Below are 14156 nucleotides of genomic sequence, written 5' to 3'. Positions count from 1 at the left end.
TGGATTTGAAGATAGCACACTCAATTCAAATATTTACCAGATAAAATTTCTTTTCAACATAAAAGCCTTGAGATGAAGAACAACCATTGACTGCCATATTTATGCTCTGAAGAAGCAATCATAGATACTTTCACTATATACTTTGAGTTTCATAAGTTCAAAATTTTTATAAATACAAAATTTTTGCAAATATGTTATAGCTCCATTATTTTCATGGGAAATATTTTTAAAATCTTAGCTATTCAGTGCTCTCTGAGAATGACTCGATGTTAAGAGCCAAGTTTTTCAAATAGTTGCAAACTTCTCCTACAGACCTTAAACTTGCATTCTATAATACTATTTGACAATAAATTTCTCTCCAATATAGTCTCCTATCTCAGTCTTCCTAAATGGAGTACAGTGCATTCAATGCGGTTTTGTGTTTTTGCTTTTTTTTTTTTTTTACTGGTCAACGTGGAATATTGAAAAATGATGACCTGCCTACGGCAGGGACAAACCTTCTATGTGTGGACTAGTTTCCACCTCCTTAACCACCTGCTTCTGGCTGTTGTACCACCAATTGCTCCTTCTCTACACATAGAAGTCTCCTTAGCAGGCGAACACATCATATAATCCACCATCTTCATAGAAGAAAAAACTCTCCAGTGATTGCCCCATTTCGTTGCTTCTCATTCATCAGAATTGATTCCAAATATTTCTCCTCCTTCCTCTCTTTCTAGACCCTTCTATAATCTGACTTTTGTCCCCACAGCTCCATCAAAACAGCTCCTGTCATGACCACCAAGGACTCTGAAGAGGCAGAGGCTTTCTCAGTTCTCCATCTCCACCTTTTACAGACTCATAGCAACCTCTGACACAATCAGTTTCTCCTTTCTCGAAACACTTTCTTCCCTCAGTGTTTAAGATTCCATTATCTCTTCGTTTTCTTCCCACATCACTGATCACTACTTTTCCCTGTGCCTTCCTGGTTCCCTCTTCATTTTCCCCATGTCTAAATGTTAACTGCCCTGGGGCTCTGCCCTCTGACCTTTTCTCTATCTTACTCAATCTCTAGGTGATCTTAGCCAGCATCATGATTTTAAATATTGATAATACACAAATTTATATTTTCAGCTCTGATCTCATCCCCAAGCTCTAGACTTTTATCATCAATGACCTACCAGAAATCTCCAAATGGGAGGTCTAATTCTTAAGACCTAAACCTGATTCCTACCCCCAACAGATCTGCTTTTCTATTGTCTTCCCCATCTTAGGAAATGGGAAGTCCATACTTTTAGTTATTCACAGTCAAAATCTTGGAGTTATCTTCAATGCCCATCTTTGTCACATTCTTCATTCCATCTCTATATATTTTGGAGAATATACCCAATATACAACCCCCACCAAATCATCATTTTTAGAAGATGAAACTCAAGCTGTATGTTAAAGATAATCACAGAGAGGATGCGAAATCCAAATTCTTAACCACTAATCTTAAATTCAACGTCCTAATGTTTTAAATTGTGCTGCTATTTTTAAAGTTAATCTAGAAAATGTAACTTAGAATTACTTAAACACATGCACACAAAGCTTCTGTTTTCTACATATGTCAATTATCAGTAAATAAAAACCTAAACTCAAGTAAGCATTGAATAGATTTTTAGATTAAAGAAACCTGTGACTGCAGGTAAAGCAATTTAGATTCTTGGCCATTCTACCTAGATTTAGGTTGCTGCCACATTAATCTGACAAGGTAGTCTTCCTAACCCATGTAACAATTTAAATTGCTTTTAATGTGCCAGCACTTACACATTTCTAGCTAATATAAGGGAATTCACTAGGGGATGTCTGCCAAAGAAATTAAAGCCCTGTCGTGGTACAGTTGCTCCTAATAATGAAGATGTCTTGGGGAGACTGGAGGAGCACAGGAATGGAAAGGTATTCCTTGACTAATGTGAACTGTTACGAAGGCAATGAATGGAGTGGGAAAAACAGAATTTTTCAGTTGAAAGCATATAAAATAATCAGATATGGGGGAAAATGAGAAAAGCAAACCATTTTCGAGCTGGTTTAGAAAACAAGTGTAAAACTAACTAAAACTGATGAATAAAGCTCTACTTGTCAGATCTGGAAAATCCACCTATTGGAACTCAGTCTCTTCACCTTCAGGCGGGTATGAAAGTTAAAATTCCCTGCGTAAGCCTTTAATGTGGCCCCTCCCTCCCTCATCATTCATTTCCCAAGATGAGCAAGGAGTAGCAGAGAGGCCTTACCAGAGCCAGGCTGTGCCTTTTTTGTACTGCACCTCTTCAGGTCCTTCTTTCCCATGTTTCAGTTGCAAGTCCAGCTCTCCCATCCTGCCCTGCAGGACACAAAGCATATATCAGCCTGCAAACCCTATTGTCGGAACGGCCTTAAAATTTCCCTGTAAAACACTGATAACAGATAGAGCCTTCCCTCATTGGTCTTCAGTGTTCCTAATAAAATGCTAGATTATTATAAAAAAGAATGTGTGAAGAGAGAGAATCCCATCACCAATCAGGTATTTCAACACTCACCAAGAAGTTTATCCTGGGGCAGCTTGGAGATTTGGAAAATTTAGGGCAGAGCATTTCATTTTGGGATACTGATTAACACCAGATTTGAATCCCGCTAATGTGGGTCCCATTTAAAAAAAAAAAATCCTCCTTTATCATAATCATCTGCTTCTATTGGCAGCTGACAATTTTAACTGACACTATACCAAAAATTGGGTTCTGGACACCAGGACTAAAACAGAATGGTAGAAAATGAGGATAATCATGTAACACTTAAGATTTGGGTAATATATAACCAAAGTCATTCTCAAACATCTGCATATTACATTTTTATTTCTTGAATTTATAAAAGTTGGTACCAGGGATGCCTGAGTGGTTCAGTGGTTGAGCATCTGCCTTTGGCTCAGGGTGTGATCCTGGGGTTCTGAGATCGAGTCCCACATTGGGCTCCCCACAGGGAGCCTGCTTCACCCTCTACCTATGTCTCTGCCTCTGTGTGTCTCTCATAAATAAGTAAAACCTTACCAAAAAAAAGTTGACATCATAATTTTCAACTTCTACCCACAATAAAGATATGGCTACTATCACCCCTTTAAGACTACCAAGACCTTCAGAAATTTATTATCTTCCCTTTTTTTACACTCAGGATTATTTTGATCAGCTCCTTTCCCCTCTAGTATAGCACCAATTACATTATTTAAATGTACTTAAAATACTGGTTTATTGATGAGCTCTAAATTGGATGAGAACTTACTCGTGTATTACATTACTGAGTGATACCACACCATTTTCAGAAATGGCTGTGCCGCTTATGTTCTCACTAGCAGTGAGAATAAAAGTTCTAACTATTCCACATTCTTACCATCATTGGGAGTTGTCAGGCTTTGAATTTTTATTATTCTGGCAAGGGCAAAACAGTGTTCATTATGGTTTTAACTTTCATTTCACTGTTTATCAATGAGATTGAAAATGTTTTCAAATGTCTATTGACTTTTAGATTTCCTATTGTGTCCATTTTTTCTTTTTAAAGATTAATTTATTTGAGAAAGAGAAAGAGAGCCAAGGGGAGGAGCAGATGGGAAGGGAGAGAGAAACTCAAGCATACTCCATTCTGAGCACAGAGCCTGACACAGAGCTTGATACCATGACCTTGAGATCACAACCTGAGGTGACACCAAGAATTGGACGTTCCACCAACTGTGCCACCTAAGTGCCCCCGTGTGTCCATTTTTCTTTTGGTTGTCTTTTGAGTTCTAAGGTATGGGGGCACCTGGTTGGCTCAGTCAGTAGAGCATGCGTTCTCTCTCAGGGTTGTAAGTTCAAGCCCCATGTTGGGTGTACAGCTTCCTTTAAAAATAATAATAAAATAGGGATGCCAGGGTAGCTCAGCGGTTGGGTGCCTGTCTTTGGCCCAAGAAGTGATCCTGGAGTCCTAGGATCGAGTCCCACGTCTGGCTCCCTGCATGGAGCCTGCTTCTCCCTTTGCCTATGTCTCTGCCTCTCTCTCTCTGTTTCTCATGAATAAATGATTAAAATCTTTAAAAAAAAAAATAATAGAGCAGCCCGGGTAGCTCAGTGGTTTAGTGCTGTGTTCAGCCCAGGACCTGGTCCTAGAGACCTGGGATCTAGTCCCACATCAGGCTCCCTGCATAGAGCCTGCTTCTCCCTCTGCCTGTGTCTCTGCCTCTCTCTCTCTCTCTGTCTCTCATGAATAAATAAATGAAATCTTTAAAAAAAATTAAAATAAAAGATAAAAAAAAATAATAATAAAATGGAAAACAGAGTCCTAAGGTATGTTCCATAGAAGAAAAGTATATCTCCATATATGCTCTAGAGAAGAAAGCAATACAGCTTGCGGAGTTAAGGATATGGGCTCTGGAATAAGAGTGCCTTGACCAAAGGCCATTTTCACTTACTTGCCATGTAAGTTTGGACAAGTTACTTCATCTCTCCAAACTTCAATTTCCTCATTCATAAAAATGTAGCTAACAACTATCTCATGGCATTAGGGCATCATGTCAAAATATGTGGAAACATGTCTATTTAGTATGGTGGCTGATAACAAATAGGAGCTACCGGGAATCCCTGGGTGGCTCAGTGGTTCAGCACCCAGGGCTTGATCCTGGAGTCCCGGGATTGAGTCCCACATTGGGCTCCCTGCATGGAGCCTGCTTCTCTCTCTGCCTGTGTCTTTGCCTCTCTCTCTCTCTGTGTCTGTCTTTCATGAATAAATAAATAAAATCTTAAAAAAAAAAAGCTACCATACCAAGTTTATTGTTAATAATAACAACAACAAAAAAACACCTCCCTTTATCATCTTCTTATCAAATGATCTCTTGTGAATATATACAAGCTCTCAGTTACCACCAGCCTGTGGGCTCACTGATGGCTGAAACAGTTCAATCAGTCTGAGGGGTCCTTGCACTTCATGCAACTTCCAGCCACAGTGCCTTGGGGCTGACCAGCCCAGACACTCTTGAGATTTGATGGATTTCCTAATCGCATCCTTCATATTTCTATTTACTTCAACCATATCCATCCCCATCTCCCCTGTTCTCAAAGATAGAATCCTGGCCCTTTCATTTCTCCCACTTGTCTCCTGGAGCAAGGAATCAGAGGCGAACAAACTGGCAAGACATGAATATTAATGCTTAATACTGATACTGACCTCCTAGGGGGATACGCGAAATAGAAAATAATATTTACTGCCTATCCCTGTTTGTTATGCTTCCTAAATTGGGCCTCTTTACTTGTAGGGACATGGACTTGCCAGAATGCTTTTCCAAAAAGGATAAACAGTAGGAAATGAAAAAGTTCAAAATCTGCTTAGAAACAAACAAACAAACAAAAACCAAAGGAGCTTAGTATCCAAGAAGCCTAAGGAGAAGGACTACTTTTCTAATCTCTCCTATAGCCACAACCCAGTACAACCATCAACGTAACTTAGTCAATTTCTTCCTTCTTTTTCCTTTGCTCTTCTTGATCCTCTCTTCTGGAATGTCTCTCTCACCCTTTCCACCCAGCCCATGTGAGGCTATTTATTCATATCCACTTTGCCCCTGAGTCTCTGTGTGTTGGTCATAATGGCACTCACCTGTCACCTCTGCTTCTGTGGTCAAAGGGGAGGGAAAGTACTCACTATGAGGGGAAAGGCTGAAATGATCACCTAAATTGAAATTTTTGGATTGCCTGTAGATTCCAATTACTTATCTATCCTTCTTGCTTTTTTGAAACCTTTAGTCTATATAACCAAGAGCTTGCTGATTATAGTGAGCAATCTCACCTAGCTCCAAATGTGTAGACATTAAAAACAAACCAACAACTCTTACAAGCGGTCAGAGAGAAATCTACCAGGGTCACTATTCCCTGACCCTGGTTTTTATTTCAGGTTATTTTATGGCTAACGGACCAACTCAGGAAGCAAATGTCTTCAGTCAAACTGTTTTATAATTCCTCTCTCTGGATTGAGGTCACATTCACAAGAGCCCTTTACACAAAGGCAGGAGACCTTAACCAGCTCAGCATCCCACACAAGCATCAAGGTAAAAAGGCTGTAGAGGCTTTCTTACCAAAATAGACTCTGAACTGTCAATCATCTTTATCTATCTGCATTTTCCATCTTAATGGGAAGAAAGCCAAATACCTCCCCATGTCAACCACATTGATACACTTAAAATTCAAATTCTAACGTCCTTGTGGAAAAATTAGATGAGGCTGGAAGCAGATGCCCAAGCTAAGCCACTTGTCCTGTTCAGATCTCAAACTTACATCATAATCAAACTCCAGGAAATAACATAGAATATATCTTTCAACATGTCCCCTAGGCTTAACTGAATAAAACATGCCTCCTCTAAATGATCCTCTGGTTTAATGCTACAAAATATGTCTAGCACCAGATGGAAGTAACTGCAACTCTTGCACAGAAGAAGGATCCTCCGGGACAGAAATTCTTGATATAGACAAGGAGTCTGGCAGTTGCTCTAATTCTTCTAAGATACCATAAATTCCATTTAAGTGTGTGGGCTCATTTAAAAAACTCAAACAATTAAAATGCATCAGTGTGCTCTCAAATAACAGTGATTACCTAAAAAGCTTTCCTGCACTTTTAAATAATACTGAAAAATCTTCTCTCTCTCTTTTTTTTTAAAGATATTATTTATTTATTCATGAGAGACACTGAGAGAGAGAAAGGCAGAGACATAGGAAGAGGGAGAAGCAGACTCCCTGCTGGTGAGCCTAATGTGGGACTTGATCCCAGGACCCTGGGATCACGCCCTGAGCTGAAGGCAGACACTCAAACACAGAGCCACCCAGGCATCCCCTGAAAATCTTATTGTCTATACTTTGAGTTTCATTTCCATTGTCACCAATTCTCAATAGAACTGGATTTCTGAGAAATCCAAACTAAAAAGGATTTTCAATGATAAATAAGCAAAGAGGCATGCTTTCACCTATGACAGTACAAAGGCAGAATAATTGACCTGCATTACTAAAAATACTCAGCTAGCTATTCATAAATAGATCTATCCTTTAAAAAAGTAAAACAATTTGCATTATTTGCCATTACAAGTACTGACAGTGCCAGGGAAAGTGCATGCCACAGTGGAAAAGGCTGAGGCTCTGGAGACAGACAAATCCAGGTGAGGTTCCATTTCCTTCTCAGGAGCCCAGCAGTGGTGACTGTTGGGTTTTGCACCATTGCTTTGCTTTCCCATTTATAAACCCAATATACATGGGATTAACAACATCCACTTCAAAGGGTTTCTGGAAAGATTCATTGAAATAATATATGTTAAGCATTGGACACACACTAGTTATTCAATAAATGGTAGCTCTTATTATAAAAAATAACTGTGGTGGGACGCTTGGGTGGCTCAGCGATTGAGCGCCTGCCTTTGGCCTGGGGCGTGATCCTGGAGTCCTGGGATTGAGTCCCACATTGGGCTCCAGTTCCACATCGGGCTCCTTGCATGGAGCCTGCTTCTCCCTCTGCCTGTGTCTCTGCCTCTCTCTGCCTGTCTCTCTGTGTCTGTCATGAATAAATAAATAAAATCTTAAAAAAAAAATTGTGGAGGGCTTTTTTTTTCTTTCAATCAATTGCCAAGTCATCTGCATGAGTTATACCGTAATCCTGTTCGATTTAGCCTTCCTTATGCTATGAGCTAAATAAAATTCTCAGTTCATGCTGCAGGAGGAGGAGTTATTCTTGCCTTCTTTCTCTAGGCACCCATAGTACTTTGTACATCCTCTATTAAAGCCTCAAAGATGTTGAACTAAAATTGCTGGTGGACATGTGTCAGTCTCCCACACAGAACCAGGAGCTCACAGAGGAAGGAATGCTCTATTCTTCGTACCCCACACACCTGGCCGAGGGCCCAGACAGTAAAAGGTGGTCTGTAATGATTGGTGAAGGAAAGCCCTGCAAAATCATACAGAAGAATACAGAGGTGAGAAAAAGTGCATGCTCTGACTTTCAATCTCACTCTTCTCTAAGAAAAACTATAATTGGTTAAGGGTGCAGACGAGTAATATACATTCCTTCACTCATGCACCTGTTCAAAATGGAGCGCCCAGATGCCACCTGGAACAAAAACATGTGACCGCTGAGCCAAGAGGAACAATGGCTCTAAAAGAACATCTTTAAAATGTGAATTCCAGCATGATTTGGGGAACCACCTAAAGCACTGTTGTGTGGTTGACAGACTAAGTATGTTAAAATGACCTGACAGCTTGGTAATTATGGAAGCTCCAGGTCCCATCCTTAGTTCCAACGAATCAGAACCACTGAAGATGCATCACTAGCTTTACAAATCCTAGACTCAATGAAACGTGATGCAGCAAAGTTGTTTTTTTTTTTAAAGAATGAATTTATTTATTTATTTATTTATTTATTTATTTATTTGGCACAGAGGGAGACAGAGCACACACAATTGGCAGAGCAGCAGGCAGAGGGGAGGGTGATAGAGAAGCAGGCCCTTTGCTGAGCAGACAACCCAATGCAGGACTCAATCCCAGGACCCCGGGATTATGACCTGAGACAAAGGCAGATGTTTAGCCAACTGAGCCACCCAGGCATCACTGCAGCAAAGTTTTCACTGAAGACAAGAACACCAATGTTAAGATGCGTGGTCATTCATGACCTCTCCCATCTCCTCTCTGCTCCATCTTTTAACAGCTGTTACCTTCAATCCTAACATCATACTTCCTGAGACTCCATGAAAATCCTATTATGGGCCATAAATTACTTAAGTACCATCAGGTTTTTTTCTATCATTCTTAAAAATGAATTTTAAGGGACACCTGGGTGGCTCAGTGGTTGAGCATCTGCCTTTGGTTCAGGTCATGATCCTAGGGTACTGGTATCAAGTCCCACATCAGGCTCTCTACCGGGAGCCTGCTTCTCCCTCTGCCTATGTATCTGTCTCTGTGTCTCTCATGAGTAAATAAAATCTTGAAAAAAAAAAAAATGAATTTTAAGCTAGGGAAAGGGTTGGTGAGTCATTTCCTGACATTGTTAACTGTATTTTCCCACTGAACCCAAATTTCGAATTTCAAAATTCACCAACTACAACTCTTAATATTATTGGCTTAGATGAAGTCAAATTGAGTATAGTTCATTTATTTAATGAGCACCTATTATATTTTAGACACCATGCCAGAGAGACAATAGGGAAGAAAACATTGCTCCTAGCTTTTAGGGGCAGAGACAACCAAAGGGCCCCTGACAAATACCTAAGGTGATAAGGGCTTCCAAAAGAGAAGAAGAGGGGATGCCTGACTGACTCAGTCAGTAGAGGGCATGACTCATGATCTTGGGGTTGTGAGTTCCAGGCCCATGTTGGGTGTAGAGATGACTAAAGAAAAATAAAATAAAATATTTTAAAAGGGGGGAGGGAAAGCAAGGATTCTAAGAAAGCACAAAAGAGGGGCATATCATTCAGTTTTTTTGGGGGGGGGGCACACAAGTGCATTCCCAGATAAAATCCTCTAAAGAACAAGCAGAAATTAGGTGGGCAAAGGAGAAAATGGCAGTGCCTGTAGGAAGGAATGGTGTGTAAAAGTCAGTAGGTTAGGGAAGACGTGCTGACTTTAGGAAACCAAGAAATTTAGCAAGACTGAAACATAAAATTCAGGAGAAGGATTGAGAGATAAGCCTATAGCTGTCAACAAGTCCAGCTTGAAGAGGCACAGGTGCAAGGGCACAGGGTGAGCTCAGGCTGGGACATGCTCACGTCAAGGGGCTGTGGGATCGCCACAGGGGACATGTGAGACATCTAGGAGATCTTAGAAAGCAGCAGGAATGGAGAAGAGGAGCACCCAAGAGAGAGCTCTGGATGGACCACAGAGAGAGGATATTGATATTTAAAATTTAAGTGCCATTGTGTATGTAACTCACATTCTTTCATGAGCAAAATGAAGCAGTGCAGTATTGACAGTGTTATTTTCCTAAATGCTAATACATATTTGCCATAAAATGTGAGATACAAAGGAGACACTCCCCTACAGCAAACGATCCTACGGTTTTGTTACCTGTAAAATGGCATGATAAGCTCGACTCATATATGCAAGCCAGGCCTGTGGCAGGAAAATTGCACGGTGCCACTCGGAAGGCTGGATGTGAACCTGTGGGGAAAACATACCACAACGTAAGTTAGACTGTGTGGTATTAAAACAGAATAAAATTCTTTCCTTCCCTTCATTTACATGATTTAGATTCTAAAACAAACCAAATCCGTCTAGGTCCAGAACCACAAATAAGACCTTTTGGCTATTTTCAAAGGAGAAGAGCTTAAACTCGTGTAAAGACAAAATAAAATAAGCCTGAGATTTTCTAAATTAAAGCAAATAGAATTCTACAATAATAACAAGTTAAGATGTATGTGTAATACAAATGTGTCCCTGAAAATTAGGGGGCAACTCTGTGAAGCCTCTTGCCAATGTCAGGAAACTAGGTATTGTCTAACAAATCCCCCTAGTAATTTTAAATAAAAATAAATATTGCTCACATCCTGGATTTCCAATATGACAATTTCTGAAGTAATAAACTTAAATTGCCAACAGAAATATCATGTTGTGTAGAAACCATGAGGGCAAGAGATGCAAATGAGTACTGCACAGAGCAATCGTGCACACCACTAGATAAATGCCCTTTAATCAGTGTGGGTAAACAAGAGAAAAATGATACATGCCAACACTGAAGCCCTGTTTCTGACGAGAGGCCCAGACAAAACATCTGGTTTTCATAGTCATTTCTGTTTCTACCTATTAGTAGGAGGCTATCTTGCAACAAATCTTCCCAAGGTCTGCTTCTGTTAAAGAAAGATCGCTCAAGAAAAACAGTCATGGTGCATCACATTTCACATTTCCTGTAACTCATCTCATCTAAACCCAAACAACTAAAATTTTAGTCTGGGTCCTACACGCAAAGAAACAACAACAAACAGTCTAAAAGACAAATTTCTACATAATTACCCCAGAATCATGATAACTAGAGTGTGTAAGAAGATCTTACTGTACTGTAGGAATTAATTTTCTCAAGGGCTTTGTGATAGGAAAGAGCACAGCTTCTCTGAATATAGCTGGCTCCTAGGGCCTCTGGAATTTTCTGGAATCCTACTCCTCATGCAGGCCACTATACATTAGGTACTATGAAAGGTTATGAGGATTATCAATCAGTGTGTGTCTTCAGAGAGCTTTCTATTATTGGGACAGTCATAAAGGAGCACAAATAGATTATCAGACAAAACTAGGAGGAATCTAATGGAATGAAAAAAATAAATTAATTCTGTCTGTTACCTATCACTCCTCATCCCACCACTGTTTAAAAAAAAACAAAACGATATTCAGACAGTCTGAAAAAGATACAGTGTGAAACGAACTTTAAAAAGTTGTTATGGACAAGTGTCTTCTTTTTCTGCCGTATTGAGGAGGGTAGAGGGAGCCTTGTCAATATGTCAACAAAAATCCTTGAAGGGACAGGCCCACCAATTCCTGCCTCTTCTCTCATTAACCAGGAAGTAGACTACAACCAAAGCCACATTTCCAGCGGGAAAGGCACGAAGCAGTCCTTGGCCCTGCTGTTTCCAAAATGTGAAGCATTTTCCTATCAATTCCATTTCCATTTCATGAAATACATGAACTATCAAGTCCTATTTTAGAGCACCTGGGTGGCTTAGTCAGTTAGGCATCTGATTCTTGATTTTAGCCCAGGTCATCATCTCAGGGTCGTGAGATCGAGCCCCGCGTCAGGATCTGTGCTGGGCATGGAGCCTCCTTAAGATTCTCTCTCTCTCGGGCAACCCTGTCGGGACCCCTCACTTCAGAGAGCTTTCTTCGCGTCTCTGCTTAATAAACTTCTATCGCTTTGCAAACAAACAAAAAAAGATTCTCTCTCCTTCTCCCTCTGCCCCTCCCACTCACCTTCTCTCTCTTTCCTTCTCTTAAAAAAAAAAAAAAAAATCCTATTTTGAGACCTGGATCTAACAGAAAGAACACTAAGACACCACAACCAAACTTTTCCTACTTCACAACCTCAAAATATTTCATTATTTTCCTGCCAAATAATCCACGGACATCCGTGTACTATTGAGAATAATCACCGTCTCAGCAAATTGGCAAGAGAGCACTGAACGTTTTGGGAAGGACAATGGTGGCAATTACTTCTTAAACCTGAGTTAAAAAAAAAAAAAAGAAAGAAAGAAAGAAAGAAAGTACTATGGAAAAAATGTAAAGGAAAATCAGCAAATCAAACATTGAGCTTCTAAGAACAAAAGCACTCATGCCCGGAAACCTATTTGAAAGGAGGTTATAAACTGAAGGTTAAATCCCCCCCACTGCCACTCCAACCACATCTGAAGGTGGGTGTGGGGACTCAGCACAGCACTAGAGCCTGCACACCAGCCTGAACTCCGAATGTTTTATGAGATTATACCTACTCTTACTTTTCTATGGAGTCAGCTGTGAATAAATCTCCCCAAAAATGCACTCTCTTGCAATTTCCTTTATTGAAGAGAAACAAGAAAACAGCTTGAAGTCAGTCATAGCCATTACATGCCAGTTGTGTTACACGCAAAAGAGATGTCCTTGACCATTTTTAACAAAAGCACATCTTAGAACGCTACTCGAACCCAATATAGAGCCACCCATATAGGTTAATGTGGCTAGGCTGAAAAATACAATTAGCATTTTTAAAGCACGAAAATTATGTATGATTTGCTATACTTTGAGAAGCCTTTGAAGGAAATCCAATCAACAAAATAATTACAAATCATGAACTTGCGACCTTGTTACTTGGCGGATGACAAAACAGCGTTCTCAACTACTGTGCACCAAGTTTTAATGGATGTGAAATGTAGTTTTGCTTCATCTACACATACACTTGCAATGACGGGAGTCTGATGGACTGGTGACATGAGCAGGTTCTGTGATCTGGGATAGAGTAAGTGTTTCTAGGTATAAGAGGTAGTATGTGTAATGAAATGCATGTGGCCTAAGAAAGAGACCATGTTAGAGAAATATACATGAGTAGGATGTGGGGAGGGGAGCCCAGAGGGGAAGGCAGGGATGGGAGCACTTCAATAGGCAGGTCAAGGTAGACCTCATTGAGAAGGTGAAGCCTGGGGGCACCTGGGTAGCTCAGTCAGTTAAGCATCGGCCTTCAGCCCAGGTCATGATCCCAGGGGTTCTGAGATCAAGTCCCACATCAGGATCCTTGCTCAGTAGGGAGTCTGCTTCTCTTTCTCTCTCCTACTCATGCTCACTCTGTCGTTCTCGCTCTCTCTCTCTCTCAAATAAATAAAAATCTTTAAAAAAGAGAGAGAGAAAGTGAAGCCTGAATAAAGACTGGAATCCAATGAAGATATAAAAACCTAGATAAGTGCTGGTGGAAATGGAAAACAGTTCAGCTATGATGGGAAACAGTTTGGTCATTCCTCAAAAAGTCAAACAGAGAATTACCGTATGACCCAGCAATTCCAATCCTATGTATATACCCTAAAGAATCGAAACTATATACACAAACACAGTACATGAATACACATAGCAGCATTTTCACAACAGCCAAAAGCTGAAAAAAAATCCACATGTGCAATGAATGAATTAACAGAATATATCTACAACAGAATATTATTCAGCCAAGAAAAGGAATGGCATAAGATGCACACTAGAATGTAGATGAAGTGTGAAAACATTTATGTGAAAGAGAAAGAAGCCACGCACAAAGGTACATATTACATGATTCTATTTACATGAAATATCCAGAATAGGTAAATCCACAGAGACAGAAAAGAGACTGTGGTTGCCAAGGGAAGTGGGAAGTGATTATTTAGTGCACACTCTCCTTAGAGGGTGATGAAAATGTTCTGGAACTAGATAGAGGTGATGGTTTGCACACTGTAAATAATACACAAAATACCACTGAATTGTGTGCTTTAAGCTTTAAAGGGGTTAATTTTACATTATGCAAGTTTTCCTCAATTAAAAAACACATCAACACACACGGTGAGTACAGGTCCTAAAGCAAGTACATGGCAAACCTGTCTGAGGAACACAAATGCCAGTGTAACCAACTCTAACCAACTAGCACAGGCAAAGTGAGCAAGAGAGAAGTTTGATAAATTAACAGGGCACTCAGAATGAGAG

The 14156-nt window shown here is 40.1% G+C and overlaps 1 protein-coding gene across 2 annotated transcripts in view; it reads right to left on the bottom strand.

Annotated features, from left to right (window-relative positions):
- The window catches only part of FOCAD (focadhesin), a 312742-nt gene that overhangs the window by 83084 nt on the left and 215502 nt on the right, over nucleotides 1–14156 (bottom strand). For both annotated transcript variants that reach the window (XM_072841513.1, XM_072841514.1), the window contains exons 22-23: nucleotides 10047–10139; nucleotides 2253–2341 (exon numbers count right to left, since the gene is read on the bottom strand). In XM_072841513.1, the coding sequence (XP_072697614.1) occupies nucleotides 2253–2341; nucleotides 10047–10139 (182 nt within the window). The remainder of the gene's footprint in view (nucleotides 1–2252; nucleotides 2342–10046; nucleotides 10140–14156) is intronic.

This window comes from Canis lupus, chromosome 10 (assembly GCF_048164855.1).
Source record: "Canis lupus baileyi chromosome 10, mCanLup2.hap1, whole genome shotgun sequence".
Classification (NCBI taxonomy): Eukaryota; Metazoa; Chordata; class Mammalia; order Carnivora; family Canidae; genus Canis; species Canis lupus.
The sequence above is the reverse complement of the archived record's forward strand: the minus strand, read 5'-3'. Positions and strand labels throughout refer to the sequence as shown.